We start from the raw sequence: 16,117 nt of genomic DNA, 5'->3' as shown, positions 1-16,117 counted from the left end.
CTTCTGTACAATCTTCAACTCCCCATTTCACATGATTCTTTTGTAGACCATGCACAGACAGCAGGGCCAGGATAGGAAACCGGGCTCAGAGACCACAGCCGATAAGCAACTGGCTGTTCTGCTGTTTTTCAAAGGGAAACTTACTATCAGATGTCCTCCAACAGAAAGGACCAGCATTACTGCTACTCTGATGCAAAATGACAAACTCAAAAATAACCATTTTTGGAGAATTTCAAAAACACCCTCATTTGATTGCAATAGCTAATCTTAAGAAATCATCTATGTAACAGGCCATGTAAAGAGTACAAAGGTTTTTATCATTTTAAAAAGGCTTCCAATAATTTATCATCTTAAGTAACTTTTCACTCCAACTATTTTTCAGGATGCTCAGGGTAAACCCTTCCTCTTGGAAATACAAAGAGAAAAAATCGTTTCTGACCAGAAGTGCTATAGCACACGTTTCTTTTAGATTGCTGACTGATGAAGTCATTTGACAATTAAGAGAAGGCCCAGGAGCAGGGTTCATGCTTGTAATCCCAGCACTTTGGGAGGCGAAGGCAGGTAGATCAGGAGGTCAGGAGTTTGAGACCAGCCTGACCAACATGGTGAAACCCGTCTCTACTAAAAATACAAAAATTAGCCGGGTGTGCTGGCATGCGCCTGTCATCCCAGCTACTCAGGAGGCAGGAGAATCACTTGAACCTGAAAGGCAGAGGTTGCAGTGAGCCAAGATCATCCCATTGCACTCCAGCCTGGATGACAGAGCGCAATTCCATCTCAAAAAAAAAAAAAAAAAGATTAACTGGGCATGGTGTACGCCTGTAATCCCAGCTACTTGGGAGGTTGAGGTAGGAGAAACCCTTGAACCTAGGAGGCGGAAGTTCCTGCAGTGAGCCGAGGTTGTGCCACTACACTCCAACCGGGGCGACAGAGCGAGACTCTATCTCAAAAAAAAAAAAAAAAAAAAAGAGAGAAAGAGAAGAGAAAATAACATATTTTATATGAACACGAATGCATGCACAGAAACGTCCATATAAGTGAGGGTTGGGGAGCTTCTCAAGCCTTCTCAGACCTCCCAAGAAACCATTTGCTCCACATACACAGTAATGCATCCTAGAAGAAGGAATCTGAGATGCCACTTGGAGAACTAGTTTTCAACTGAAGTTGCCTAACCTATGTGATCACTGTAAACGATGACCTCCTCATGCCTCCAGGAAAATGAAATTCCATCCCACAGCATCCAACGCTGGCACCGATGGCCCCAGGTCGATTTGGGAGTGTATACCCAGAATATCAATGCTATTACATGGCACACTTCAATCCCATCCTCTGTATTTATTCCTCGGAGATAAACCCAGGCAGGCAGTGGACTGAGGCCAGGAAATGCAAGCAGTTTCACTTCACAGAAGCTCGTCTTTTCTTGCAGAAGACAGCACAGGGTTGGCATTCCGAATGACACAAGCCGTTTTAGAAAGACTTCAGAGTCTTCATTAACAAAGGGAAGAAACAGCCCAAATCTCTGTAACTCCCCTTCCTGACACGGTCAATCCCCTAAGTCTGTATAATGTGCTGTTTACCCTTGTATTTGAAAACGCCATATAAAGCACTTTCCAATTCCTCATGTAATGAATTGTAACAAGCCTCAGAAAAACTACAATGCACTTAAAACCAAAAGCAAAGCAAAAAAAAAAAAACCCCAAAACCCTCAAATAAGAAAGTCTGGTAAAATCAAAGTCTAACCAATTCCATTACACCCTAGTAACAGACAACATTATTAAAATAAACAGGGGAGAGGGGGATAACAGAGAAACAGAGATCACTTCTGAATCAAAAGTCCAATCAACTATACATAAAAGCCAACATCCCAAACATTGAAAACTCTACTGCTATGAAATACTTTTTCCCATTCTGAAATATACGTATAGTGTTATCTTTAGTTAAATACAACAGCCACCGAGAAAAGAAAATCAGTTTTGACCAAAGCACGGGGGTTGGGGCGGGTAGGCCCTTCTCACCCCTGCGGCATCCCGGCACTTAGGAGCTAAGAGGAGCGGGACAGATGATAGCAGACCTTACCCGGGGGCTTCCCCTTCCGAGGGCTCCCTGGGCAAAGGCAGGCATTGGGTGCTCAGTCTGGGAATCCTGCAGTGGCTGAGCACGGGGAGGGATAGGTTCAAAGGCCCAGGACTAGGCGCTGAGCTTTGGAGGACCAAAGGGAGCTGAGCCCATCCCAGGGAGAGGGGCTGAAGAGCAGAGGGGAGGAAGCTGGGTACTAACAAAGGCCCTGAGTTTTAGGCTGGCATTTACATTTGATCGGGAAGTCACAAGCAGCAAGCAAAGCCACACTTAAGAAAGGTTATCCCGGCAAATTTCAGAATTATCAGATTCAGGGCATTTGTTCTAGTTTGGGGTTTTCCAAAACTACTACTGCACGCCAGGTCTGAGAGATGCATTCCTTACGAAATAAGGTTCCAAGGAGCGCACAGTAGCACAAGCTTGTAATCCCAGCTACTTGAGAGGCAGAGGCAGGAGGACTGCTTGCGGCCAAGAGTTAGAGTCCAGCCTTGGCAACACAGCGAGATTCCCAGCTCCAAATATAAAAATAAGGCTCCAAGGTAAAAACAACATGGAACACGCATACTCTGTCCAACAGGTTTATAAATACACGCCAAAATAGTAAAGGTTCTAATGAGTCTTATAAAAGTCCATTCAATTCCCAAAGTTAGATCAGTGGTTCCAATGTCAGTCTTTGGAAATATAAGCCATACGCTGCAAGCACTGATTTTGGCTTATGCTGCTTTTCAAATGGGCAAGGCTCCGTGTGCTTCACTAGAGTGGGGAGCAACAGGGATTTAGGATTCTTTTTAATCCTCCAGTGAATAGTTCTCAAAGTGTTGTCCTCGAGGCAGCAGTACACCAGGACACTTGTTCAAAATGCAAACTCCCTCTGAGATGCCCAGCATCAGAAACTCCAGGGTGGTAGGGCAGAGCCCACAGTCTGCATTTTATCAACCCCTTCAGATGACCGTGATTGGTCTTATATTCGCTAACAGGGCCAGGCACAGTGGCTCACGCCTGTAATCCCAGCACTTTGGAAGGCTGAGGCGGGCGGATCACATGAGATCAGGAGTTTGAGACCAGCCTGGCCAACAAAAACCTGTCTCTACTAAAAACACAAAAATACCAGGCATGGTGGTGGGTGCCTGTAATCCCGGCTACTTGGGTGGCTAAGGCAGGAGAATCACTTGGAACCTAGCAGGCAGAGGCTGCAGTGAGCCGAGATCGTCCCACTGTACTCCAGCCTGGACAACAGAGCGAGACTCCGTCTCAAAAAAAAATTAGTATTCGATTAGAGGGTACTTTTTCTGTTACTTCTTCATTGTCCAAAACACCACAATCCGGGCAATACCTGAAAGGCAGTGAACAGAAGCCAGTCGGCAGCTCTATGTCCACCCTAAGGAGGTGGGGCTCAGAACTCAGGACAAAGAATGGAGATAAAGGAACAGGGAAAGCATCTTAGAAGTCCAAGTCCCCATCCGCCACACTCACAATCCTAAATTCCAGGAAGCCAGTTAAAAATAATCCAGGAACAAGTTTCCCAATCAGGAGGAGTGTGTACATAGTACAGCACCGGCCCGGTGGGCTAAAGGGCCAGGGTTCCCTCTGCTCCAGCACCAAGCAGTGGGCATGGGGGTGGCAGCCAAGGCCAGCTACCTCCTCTCATGTGGACAACCGCCACCAAGAAGACCCAGCACCCTCGGGCACAGGACCTCGAGCACCCACATCGCCAGCTGCCCACCCCACTGCGCCAAGCGCCCTGCCAGCCAGAGGCATGCCTGGCTCAGGACCTACCCCCAACAAAATGGAGATTTTTTTTTTTTCTCAAAAAAAAAAAAAAAAGAAGAATGAAACATGAACACCACTCTAAAGGTTAAAAAAAAAAAAAGAAGAAGAAAAGAAAAATGCCAAAAATGCCCCCGTTCACAGCCCTGAACTGGGCTGATTTCAGGAGGTCGGAGGGACGGTGTGAGGGTCAGGGGAGCAGAGCTGTGCTGGGGATGTGGTGGAGGGAACTGACACACCAGGGAGCGGGCAGTCGGGAGGAAGGAGGGAAGAGAACACACATGCCAGCCTCACAGTCGGGGCTTCCACCCCAGTTACGCTGTTTTCTCTCTAAGGCCTTGGGCAGGTTTCATAAGCCTCAGTTTTCTCATCTGTAAAACTAGTCTGACAGCCGCTCCCTCAGCAGAGACCCTGATGGTTCACCAAGGGGCCCAGCCCTCACTGAGGAAGACTCAATAAAAGCAGTCCCCTTCCTACAAGGCATCCCACGAAGGGCAAGAAATTCCAAGATGTTTATTTTCTAGGCTGACATAAATGCAGCCACGCCACAGGCTGTTACTCCTTCCACCTACCCACCGCAAGCAAGAGGGAGGCGGGCGGAAGAAGAAATCTCTGCTGCAGAACTGCTGGAGAAGTGAGGCTCTGGCTCAGCAGCTCCTTCTGCGTGAATTACCTCTCAAGAAATATTTGGTACCAGGAAACTGCATCACACACATTAAAGGAACACTCAAACAATACCTTTCGTCATCTGGAGTTCAGGTGGCAGGTAGCAACTTTGAAGTCACCACACTGAACACAAAGTTTGATAAACTATCCCTAAACTCACTGCTGGCTAAGGCTCAGCCTCCAAGTTCCGGACTGTTTTTCATTTCTACTCAGTGGTTCATTGCTGTAAAATTCTACCCAAGAAAGTACTGTGTTCTTAAGAAGCCGCTTGAAGGCAATACCTCAAAGAACAGCTTTCCCTGCTTAGATATACACATACACACCCTTCAAGTCCCCCATCCACTAACACGCTATGGATTTATGGCCAGCACCGTGTAGTACTCCCAGAGTGCAGACAACCACTGAGCCATATGCAATACACTAACACGTGGCAACTGGGACAGCCACACAGCACCCGGGCCATCTCACAGGCTTTTCCGCATCTGCAGCACATGTGTGCCCCAGTTCTGCACTGACCACCACGAAACATACAGCCAGACGGACGCCACCTCCACCCTCCCAAGAAGCGTATACTCAATTCTGGACCAGGGATTGGAACCCCAAATCATCATAAACTTAACAAGCGTTTCTCCAAAGAGATCCTAAGAGGCTCCCTGACATGGTTCTATGCCCACAGGATCTTGGAACCAAAAAAATTAGAGAAACAAGAAGAGCGGGTTCTCAGTTCAAGGTGGGGAGGCGGAGCCACTGACCAGCAGAGAGATGGAAAAATAAGCAGACATGTATACTGCTGTTTATTTACAGAGAGAAAACAAGAGGTAAAATCTCATGGGGAAGGAAGGGAACGGAGGCTCCAAGTCCTTGCCCACCACCCTGGCTCAGCAGCAGGTCCTGGCCCTTGCAATTTCTTCACCTGCCTGGCCCTGTCTTTATTCACCTATAAACTGAAGAACGACGACTTGGAGGTCACACGACAAACAACAACTAGTTGGGTCAATCCTGAAATCCCACTAAAATCACAAACCGAAAACCCACAAAATCTCAGAAGCTGGAAAGTTGGCAGTGGTTGAAAAAAAAGGGGAGGGGGGAGAGGAAGATAACTCTAAGCCAGAGGCGTAAAAAGCAGAGAACTCTTTTTTTTTTTTGAGACAGAGTCTCAGCTCACTGCAACCTCCTCCGCCTACCAGGTTCAAGCAATTCTGCTGCCTCAGCCTCCTGAGTAGGTAGGATTACAGGCGTGCACCAGCATGCCCGGCTAATTTTTGTATTTTTAGTAGAGACAGGGTTTCCCCATGTCGGCCAGGCTGGTCTTGAGCTCCTGACCTCAGGTGATCTGCCCACCGTGGCCTCCCAAAGTGTTGGGATTACAGGTGTGAGCCACCACGCCGGGCCAGCAGAGAACTAACTTAACTCACAGTGCTCAACCCCTAGCTCTCAGGAACTGGCTGTACCAGGTCCCTCTGCTGGGAGAATGAGTGAACCAGGCAGAGACTGAAAGTCAGCTACGGAAGTGGGTAGACAGCCAGATGGCCTGTCCCACATCTCACAGCCAGGCTCCAGAAGTGAAGAAAATGATGGAAAATATATTCTCTGCAAAGGAAGGAAAAATTGAGGGTACATGGACCAGGCCACAACGGACACAGCCAGGAGCAGAGGCAGCCCACTTAAAAACAGGGAATGACACCAGGCACGATGGCTCACACCTGTAATCCCAGCACTTTGGGAAACCAAGGCAGGCAGATCACTTGAGGTCAGAAGTTTGAGACCAGCCTGACTAACATTGTGAAACCCCATCTCTACTAAAAAATACAAAAATTAGCGGGGCACGGTGGCGGACACCTGTAATCCCAGCAGGTGAATTCTGCTGAGGCAGGAAAATCGCTTGAACCCGGAAGGTAGAGGTTGCAGTGAGCCGAGATCACACCATTGCACTCCTGCCTGGGCAACAGAGCAAGATCCTATCTCAAAAAAAAGAAAACAAGGACCAAACCCAAACCCAGGGCCATGCGCCACTGCTCACACCAGCGATCCCAGCACTTTGGGAGGCCAAGGTGAGAGGACTGCTTGAGGCCAGGAGTTCAAGAACAGCCTCAGGAATGGGAGACACCATCTCCACAAAACATAAAAATTAGCCAAGCACGGTAATGCATACCTATAGTCCCAGCTACTTGAGGGGTTGAAGTGGGAGGATCATTTGAGCCCAGGAAGTCAAGGCTGCAGTGAGCTATGACTGCACCACAGCACTCCAGCCTAGACAACAAAGTGAGACCCTCTCTCAGGAAAAAAAAAAAAAAAAAAGGAAACAGAAAAAATGGGACCCTGGAGGAACAGAATCATGCTGAGGAGAGAAGGCAGATATTTCAACTGAACAAGAGGTGGACACCACTATAATAAAAGAACATTCAGAGAACCAAAGAGCTCTTAGAATTTAAAAAACAAGAGCAGAAATGAAATACTCACTGGAAAGATTGGAAAAGTTAAGATAATCGCCCAGAAAGCCAAATAAAGAAGAAAATGGAAAACAGCTCTTAAAAAGAACATTTCAGTTTGAGACCAGCTTGGCCAACATGGTGAAACGCCGTCTCTACTAAAAACACAAAATTAACCAGGTGTGGTGGTGTGTGCCTGTAATCACAACTACTCAGGAGGCTGAGGCAAGAGAATCGCTTGAACCCAGGAGGTAGAGGTTACAGTGAGCTGAGATCACGCCACTGTGCTCCAGCCTGGGCGACAGAGTGAGACTCTGTCTCAAAAAAGAATAAAGAACATTTGAGGACTGGTCCAGAAGATTCTCCATCCAAGTAATAAAGTTTCAGAAAGAAAAGAACACAGAAAATGGAAGAGGGGGAGTCCAGAAAAAAATCAACAAAAAGACCTGAGTCGCCCAACAGAAAGGGCCCAACCACGTATCTATCACAAGAAACGAAAACCGCCCCATGTCAAGACACATCATTGTGAAACTTCAGAACACAAGGAAGAAGTTCAGACCTCATGAGGTCCAAGAACAGCACAGCCTGCGCGCACAGAAGCTGGTGCTGGCGGGGCCTCCACCTTCCACAGCACCACTGGAAGTTAAACACGGTAGAGAAACACCTTTAAAATTCTGGAGGAAATGCACGTCCACCCTGAAGTTTTATACCATGCCAAAATAGCAACTCAGGGAGAAGGAAAAAAGAATGACATTTTTGAAAAGCCTGTGTCCTATGTTGCCTATTCAGAAAAAATAGTACACGATGTGCCCCCCCAACACCATGGCATAAACCAAGAAAGATGAAGACAGGACACACACACACACACACACACAACACAAGATATTCAACATAAGAGAGCAGCAGAGGGTACCCAGGGGACGAGGGCAAAGGAAAAGCAGAGGATCGGGCAGCACACAGAGCATGGAAGCCCGGGATGAAACGCACAGACCGTCAGCGCCATCAAACTTCCTAAGACAAGGCTGCAGCAGCTCAAGAGTGCTGGGTTGATAGCCGGGCACGTGGCTCACACCTGTAATCCCAGCACTTTGGGAGGCCGAGGCGGGTGGATCACGAGGTCGAGAGAGCGAGACCATCCTGGTCAACATGGTGAAACCCCGTCTCTACTAAAAATACAAAAAATTAGCTGAGCATGGTGGCACATGTCTGTAATCCCAGCTACTCAGGAGGCTGAGGCAGGAGAATTGCCTGAACCCAGGAGGCGGAGGTTGCGGTGAGCCGAGATGGCGCCATTGCACTCCAGCCTGGGTAACAAGAGCGAAACTCCGTCTCAAAAACAGTCCTAGGTTGAATGAGCTGTTAAGTATTACCAAAAGGAAAGAATTCCAAAAAAAGAGCTGAGCAGGAACGATGATTGAGTAAGTCCACCCATGTACACACTGCATTCTGACCTCACTGGAGTTACGACATCTCTCCGCTGGGAAAGAGAGGGAACTCCGTGTGAGGAAAAGAGGCAGGCGGAAGAGAAGTAAATCCTCAACCTCTGGGTCCAAAGTCTATTGCCAATGCCTGAAACCAGCGGGGAGAAAAAAAAAAAGAAAACCACACACACAAACAGGAGGCAATTTTTTTTTTGCTGTTGAGATGGAGTTTCACTCTGTCACCCAGGCTGGAGTGCAGTGGCACTATCTCGGCTCACTGCAACCTCCGCCTCCCAGGTTCACAGAATTCTTGTGCCTCAGGCTCCCAAGTGGCTGGGATTCCAGGCATCCGCCACCACACCCAACGACTTTTTTGTATTTTTAGTAGAGATGGAGTTTTACCATGTTGGCCAGGCTGGTCTTAAACTCCTGACCTCAAGTGATCCGCCCGCCTCGGCCTCCCGATGTGCTGGGATTACAGGCATGAGCCACCGCATCTGGTCAATTTTTTAATGTTCCTCATAAACTAAGGAGTAGTGAAAACAAACATCAACTAAGCGAGATCAAAGGGGCTGCCCGTGGGGAATAAGAAACGGAGAGAAATGGAAGCCACTGTTACCTCTCCCAACCAACCTTACAAAACTACTCATAAGACAGTCTTAAATAGAAACGAAAGAAAATCCTAAGAAATTAAAAACAAAACAGAGGATGTGGACCTGTAACAGTTCTTTCAAACAGGAGGGCCTAAAATTCTCTTAAAAAACAGGGAATAGGAAGATAAACCCCAGCTACGTATTTGGTAAGCATTAATTTAAAACTTGAAATGTTCCCACAATGTATTCAGATACCAACAGGGTGCAGAACAGTTTCTTTTGCTGACAAAGAACCCTCAAGAAACACACTGGAAGGTCTCTAGAGGCAACAACGTTGTTCCCTGGGTGCACATAAAGTGACTGGTAACCACCAATTTGGGATGTTTCATGGTTTGTACCACGCAAAGGCGTATCTCAGTTTATTTCCCCCAATTTAAACCTTACAAACCAGGGAGTCATTTAGGATTAAGAAACTCCACAGTCATTGTCAGGAGGCAGTGTTTTTTTTTTTTTCTTTTTCCCAAAGCATTTGGCACAGAGATTTTTTTATAATTTCCACTGCAAAAACATGAATGATGGGAAATGACTGCTACACACCGGTCGGACGACAGTGGCTGGTTCTATGCAGCGAGACATGGACAACACAGAGTGCAACTTCTGTTTCCTGCACTCTTGCCAGCCACAAGATTCCATTAGTGATAATCAGCTGGGCTAAGGCACTGAAAAATAAAAACCCACAGAAAGGTGGGTTGGGTGCGGTCCACTTCCTGCAGGTAAGGAGCTTCCAACAAGGGCAGTTCTGAATCACCGGTGGCAATCGCCCAAACAGAGCTAAGTGGCACGTTTCTCAGGAGACCATCAGGTGCCTGGACTCTGGCTTTAGAGCGTGTGTAACTTTCCAGCACACTAGAAAGCAGCAGTGACCATCGACAGGCTCCTCCCTTCAGCAACTGCTCACCCTCCCTCCGGCACCAGGATCCTCGAAAAACACTGAACAAGATGAAGCTCTACATGCACATGAGGCAGCTCAGCTCCATGCATCAGAACGTAGCTCCGAGAAGACCCCCCCCCCAAGTCAGTAAGAGGGTGGGAAAGCAACGATGCCAGCCACCTCTTGCCCTTAACTGCTCCTCGAAGGGCCACTCTGCTCCACTGGCAAGCTAGAAAATCCAGTCTGACCAATGCCTACTTGAAGGTCACTTGGTTCTAAGTGAAATGCTATTGAGAACACTCCCAGATCTGAGACTACACTCCTCCAAAAATTTGGGGTTTTCGCATCTTAAAAAACCTTATGACTATCCTCCCCCTCAAAAAAGAACACTTTCAAGCAAAACAAATTCTTACCATTGTCACATTCTGGTGACACAGGAGAATAGGGAACATGGAGTACTGAAAACAGGTTTTCGGGCTTTTTGGTTTTGAAACTTACATAGGCAACTAACAGTAACAAAACAGTAACAGTAACTGAGTACTTTCCTTATTACTCTTTAGCATTGATCGGCAAAAAGGATCACAGAGCAAGGGGAGTAATGAGATACTATAGAATGCTCACTGAGACTTCAAGTCACCAAGTTGAGTGAACCCTAAAAAAAAAAAATCTACGTAGGCTGTCCTACTGACATGGGGGCCTTGCACACGTACCCCTGCACCTCCTCCTCTCTGAAGTGCAGCAGTGCCTTCTAAAGGGGCACCCAGCACTCCCCACATCCAAGAAAGCAGAAGCCCCAAAAAACAGGAGCTCATCTGCTCAAAAATGCGCCATGATGCCTGCTGCCTAGAGACACAAGGCCTCCCCCAAGTCCACAGGCACCCCACTGCCTCTCCAGCTCTAGGACCAACCACGCCCACCAGAAGCCATGTCATGCTTTCCAACAATGTGCCTTTGCTCACTGTGTCCTCAGTCACTACAACCTTCTTAGGGCACTTGTCCCAAAACAGGCAGCAGACCTCTTGATGACAGACGGACTGAGGCTCTGAACTCCTGCCTCCCATGGCTCCTGGCACCATCCTGTGCCGTCCAATGCTGTCAGTCACCAGAGCACACGCCACAGTTCAGCAAGTCCCCAACGTCTCAAATGTCCTGACTGTCCACACACACTGTGACACACCAACCTTCCCCCAGAGTGCAATGGTAACAGGGTAACTGGGCAGGCATCTCCTAAGGAAGGAACGGAAAAGAACTGGTGGAAACGTGATACTAACAAAAAAAAAAAGGACAGGAGCCCTTAAGCCACAATTCAATGCAGCTGTCCTGTGTTTGCCTTCATTTCCCAGACTCCCAGAGCACACAGGCTTCCCTGGGGTGAGCAGAGGGCCTGAGAAAAGCTCCCCATGATCCCAAACTGGCCATCAGACATCCTTCTCACTATCCCGATGCAAGGGGCATTCTCAGCAAAGGTCTATTTATCCAAGCAGCAAGATAAACAAAAGGGGAACGAGGTGGTAGGATGATGTTAACAAGGAGAAACTTCAGGTTTTTAAGCTATTCCTCTAAATTATCTGTATTTTCAAATACGAATGTTAAAACTTCAAAATATGGTAAATTAACCAGGCCCCGAAATATGCAATACATGTGACATATAAAATTCAGTATTTTTCAAACTGTGGGTCATGAACCAGTGGCCTGTGAACTCAATCTACTGCTGGAAGCAGCTCCTTTTTAAAATACATCGTAACAGCACATCACAAGCACAGGTTGAGCATCCCTGATCCAACATGATCCAAAATAGGAAACTTTTTGAGTGCCAACATGATGCTCACAGGAAATGCTCACTGGAGAACTTCCGATTTCAGATGTTCAACCAGTAAGTACATAATGCAAATATTCCAAAATTTGAAACACTTGTGGTCCCAAGCATTTTGGATGAGGAATACTCAACCTGCAGTAAGGATTAGTACTGTCTCCCCAAACTTGTTTTTGGAGCTGATGTAAAATATGTTTCTTACATGGTTCATGGCCCAGAAAAGTTGAAAAGTGATAAAATTCTGCCGGGCGCGGTGGCTCAAGCCTGTAATCCCAGCACTTTGGGAGGCCGAGGCGGGTGGATCACGAGGTCAAGAGATCGAGACCATCCTGGTCAACAAGGTGAAACCCCGTCTCTACTAATAATACAAAAAAAAAATTAGCTGGGCATGGTGGCGCGTGCCTGTAATCCCAGCTACTCAGGAGGCTGAGGCAGGAGAATTGCCTGAACCCAGGAGGAGGAGGTTGCGGTGAGCCGAGATCGCGCCATTGCACTCCAGCCTGGGTAACAAGAGCGAAACTCCGTCTCGAGGAAAAAAAAAAAAAAAAAAAAAAGAAAGAAAAGTGATAAAATTCTGTAACAGAAATGTGCAAATCAAAATCTCATTTTTAAATCACAATTTCTGCAAACTCAAAGCCCATCAGGGCTCCTGCCTCCATCCAAAGCTTTTCTTTTAATCTCAATTGAGTGAAACAACAAATGTTCAATTAAAGAAAGAGTATGTATAGCCACAAATCAGCCTGACTTCTCTATGTTTATTCACTGTTACTACATTTACTCAGTTTATAATTTCTATTTTTTTACCCCTACTAAAATATAAAACTGGGGTTTAGGGGGGAAAAAAAGGAAAGGCTTTGGCAACTTTCATTAACATTGATTTAAAATGGTAACCTCATTCAGATCTACCTTATTCAATCCCTCCCCTAGGACCTGGCACATGAAAGTTCAATAAGGACTGCTGATTGAATAAATAAATTTCTCATTTCTTTGGCCAATCCAACTTGTAATGAGATAAACTTTAATGTTTGCAAAAGTAACCATCAAACAGTAAAACTGCATGGTGAGTAGGAGTATGATCTTGGAGTCAGGGAAGACCAAGTTTCCAATCACAAATTTGCCACATAATGTATGATTTCACCTTGGTCGGTTCAGTTAGTCTCCCTTGGTCTCCACATCTACCAAATGGTGTAATAATATCTACGTCTCAACAGTACCAGTAAGAATTGAGAGGCATAAAAATGACTTGCAAAACACTGAAATATGGTGAATATACTAATATGGTTGGTTGTTATTTTTCAAGCATCTTTGCCTGGGCCACCTGAATTCACTCTGCTGTCTTTCTGAGCCAACTCTTTACAAGCCCTGGTCAGGAGACAAGAAAAAAGGGAGGGCTATGAGGCCCATCAGGGCAAGCCACAGAAGAGATAGGGACTTCTCTCCTCCCATTTTAGCAGACCACGGTCAAAAGCGGGAGTGCTTTTAATTTAATCTTCAGCAACAACTCTTAGCAAAGCCTCCCAGGGCAGCAGCAACTGCTAATCTGAAGTAGAAAACAAATGTGCTTGTTTTTCTTTTCTAGGGGTGGGGAATGTTCTTCCCCAAATGACACAGTTACCAGACAGTCTGTAGATGTGCTTAGGTACAGGAATGACTGACTGGCAGAAGCCAGCTTTCCTACCTCTGAAACTGCAGAACTGTAACAGCTGAAAATCTGGTCGTCTTTTCTGAGAAACACTTAACATCTTTCATACTGAGAAAGCAAAATAAACAGTTCCCAAGTAACACAACCTAGCAGATACATAATAGTTGAGAGGCAAAGTTATTAAGGAAATTTATCTTCTTTTCCCAAGATTTAAGAACTCTGACCCGCTCTTTAAAAAAAAAAAAAAAAGTGAGGACAACAATGAAAAAGTGAGATAGAGATACTAGATATCACCTGGTAACTATATGATACTGACTTCACAGCACCAGCCAAAGGGGCTTTAGTGCCTTTTCAAATTGATTCGCTTTCCACAAAGGCCAATTAACCTAGTAAGTGAGGCATCTGTGCTAGATTCCAACCTGATGAACACGTTATAGGGCGTGCGCGGTGGCTCAAGCCTGTAATCCCAGCACTTTGGAAGGCCGAGGCGGGTGGATCACGAGGTCGAGAGATCGAGACCATCCTGGTCAACATGGTGAAACCCCGTCTCTACTAAAAATACAATAAATCAGCTGGGCATGGTGGCACGTGCCTGTAATCCCAGCTACTCAGGAGGCTGAGGCAGGAGAATTGCCTGAACCCAGGAGGAGGAGGTTGCGGGGAGCCGAGATCGCGCCATTGCACTCCAGCCTGGGTAACGAGAGCGAAACTCTTGTCTCAAAAAAAAAAAAAAAAAAAAAAAGTCAATCTCAAGGAAATACTGATAAAACCTTTTTTTTTTATAATCCTTACACGAGTCCTTCTTGCTCAACTGGTAAGAAGTTCTTTTTTTCACCCAGTTCACTCTGACCTACACACACCTCTAAACTCATACCAAAGTGGCTTTAGGAAATACCAAGAAACCACATCTGATTGTTACCTAGCAGTCAGCAGTTTAGGTTTGATGCATGTTAAATTCAACCCTCCTTAAATGAATCCATAAAAGAATATTCTTCAAGCATCTTTCCAGCCACACTCAAGATACCGTCACTCCTAAAAACCATACATACACACACACACACACACACACACATACACACACACGGACTAAAATTCTAGCTGCCATTAAACTGGTAACTTTGGGTTCCTATTTTTCCAGAATTCAACCCTGAACAGTGAAATCCAGTTTTTTCTTTACGGTTTCAAAAACAGAAGGGAGAGAAGCTGATCTCACTGGAAGAGGCGGGCAGACCCAGAACCAGTCCTCAGGTCTGGGCACGGGGCTTCTCGGCCCTGAAAACACAGGGAAGGAGCCTGCTGGTCTCTATATGTCAACGAATAATCTACTTGGATGCTTTTGGTTTTGTTTAAACACTTCACGTTCACTCACTTAGCTAAACAGGGAGAGCAAAACTTTCATGACATACCCTAACTGTATCCTAAGATTTCAATCCCAAACATTCTGCCACCATTTCTGCGCCTACAAACTTAACAAGAGTTAGCCAAGGACGGTGGTTTTGTTTTTCGAAGGGCTAAAAGCAGTCCCCCACGGCAACAAAAACAACAAAAAACATCCTTTAACGTATTCAGGTAAATTCGAAATTCAACTACTCCGCCATCCCCCAAAAAGTCACTGGTAGGCCACGATGTCACCAAGTACCAAAGGAGAGGTTTACTGGGCGAAGAACTCCTATAAATATAACCAAGTCTCAAAGTGAAAGCACAGGGGCGCGGGGCCGGGACCCCGGTGCGCAGCTGTCCGAGGGATTCCTCCTTCCAGAAGGTTTGCAGCTCGCACTTTCCCCCGGTCCGCAGGCGCCCGGGGGCTCAGGGCAAAGCCACCGCAAGTAAAACTGGCGGTTACACCTTCCTCAACTCCGCCCTGCCTCCTCTGCCCGGGCCCGGACGAGTCCCGGCGCGCTCCCCGTCCCCGCCCTGCCCAGGTCTCCCGCCCGCCCGGGGGTGGGGGACGAGCCCGGGGGGCGCGTCCTGGGGCCTCCGTCAACCCGGCCCGTTCGCAAGGCCCGGGGACCCGGAGGGGCCTCCAAGGGCACCGCTCCGCCTCACTTCTCCCGGGGACAGGGCCGCCCGGGCCTGCAGCTCCGGGGAAGTGTTGGGGCGCGGGGAGCCGGGAGGGCGAGCGCCCGCGCCCCCACATCCGGACCCAGGCCGCGGTCCTCACGGCCCTGGCACGCACACGCCGGAGCCCGCAGGGACGCCCGGGGCTCGGACTCGGACCCCCCGCCGAGCTGGGCGCGCTGGGAGCCAGGCTCCGGCGCGACCCTGGCCGGCTGAGCGTGGGGGAGCCGTGGGGACGCCGCCAAGTTGCCGCTTCCGCCCCGGCCCGGCCGCGCATCCCGGCCCCGCGGCCCGCGCCCGCCTACCTGCATGCCGGGCAGGCCCGACTGCACTGGGGAGTGAGCCATGGCGCTCGGGACCTCCACTTCCTGGGACGGGACGGCCGGGCCGCGGCGATCCGCGCGGGCAGCGAGGCCCGCGGGCCGCGCGCAGCCCTCGGGCGGCGGGGCCGGCCGGAGCCCGAGGCCACCCCAGCCCCGGCGGGTCCCGGCCGGGCGGCGGGGCTCAGCGGCGAGCGGCTGGCTGCGTCTCCATGCACGGCGCCGGGGAGGGGCTGCGGGGGGCGCGGGGCCTCGCGCGAACTGCCGCCGCCGCCGCCGCCGCTGCTGCTCGGCTGGAGCCGGGCCTGGGCCGGCGCGCGCTGGCCGCTGGAGCGGGAGTGGGCGCGCACAGCCCGCCGAGCCCGCGAGCGCCGAACGCGTCCCGCCCCGGCCCGGCCCCC

The 16,117-nt window shown here is 48.5% G+C and overlaps 1 protein-coding gene across 2 annotated transcripts in view; it reads right to left on the bottom strand.

Annotated features, from left to right (window-relative positions):
* STK24 (serine/threonine kinase 24) overlaps positions 1 to 16,115 on the bottom strand; it is a 127,179-nt gene extending 111,064 nt beyond the window's left edge. The window contains exon 1 of one of the 2 annotated variants that reach the window (XM_039473412.2): positions 15,702 to 16,115. In XM_039473412.2, the coding sequence (XP_039329346.1) occupies positions 15,702 to 15,743 (42 nt within the window). In that variant the 5' untranslated portion in view covers positions 15,744 to 16,115. The remainder of the gene's footprint in view (positions 1 to 15,701) is intronic. The other variant, XM_039473411.2, reaches the window with a different exon arrangement.
* Positions 16,116 to 16,117: the final 2 nt, after the last annotated feature.

The sequence above is a fragment of the Saimiri boliviensis genome, chromosome 16, assembly GCF_048565385.1.
Source record: "Saimiri boliviensis isolate mSaiBol1 chromosome 16, mSaiBol1.pri, whole genome shotgun sequence".
Lineage (NCBI taxonomy): Eukaryota > Metazoa > Chordata > Mammalia > Primates > Cebidae > Saimiri > Saimiri boliviensis.
This window is presented reverse-complemented; position numbering and strand designations above follow the sequence as displayed.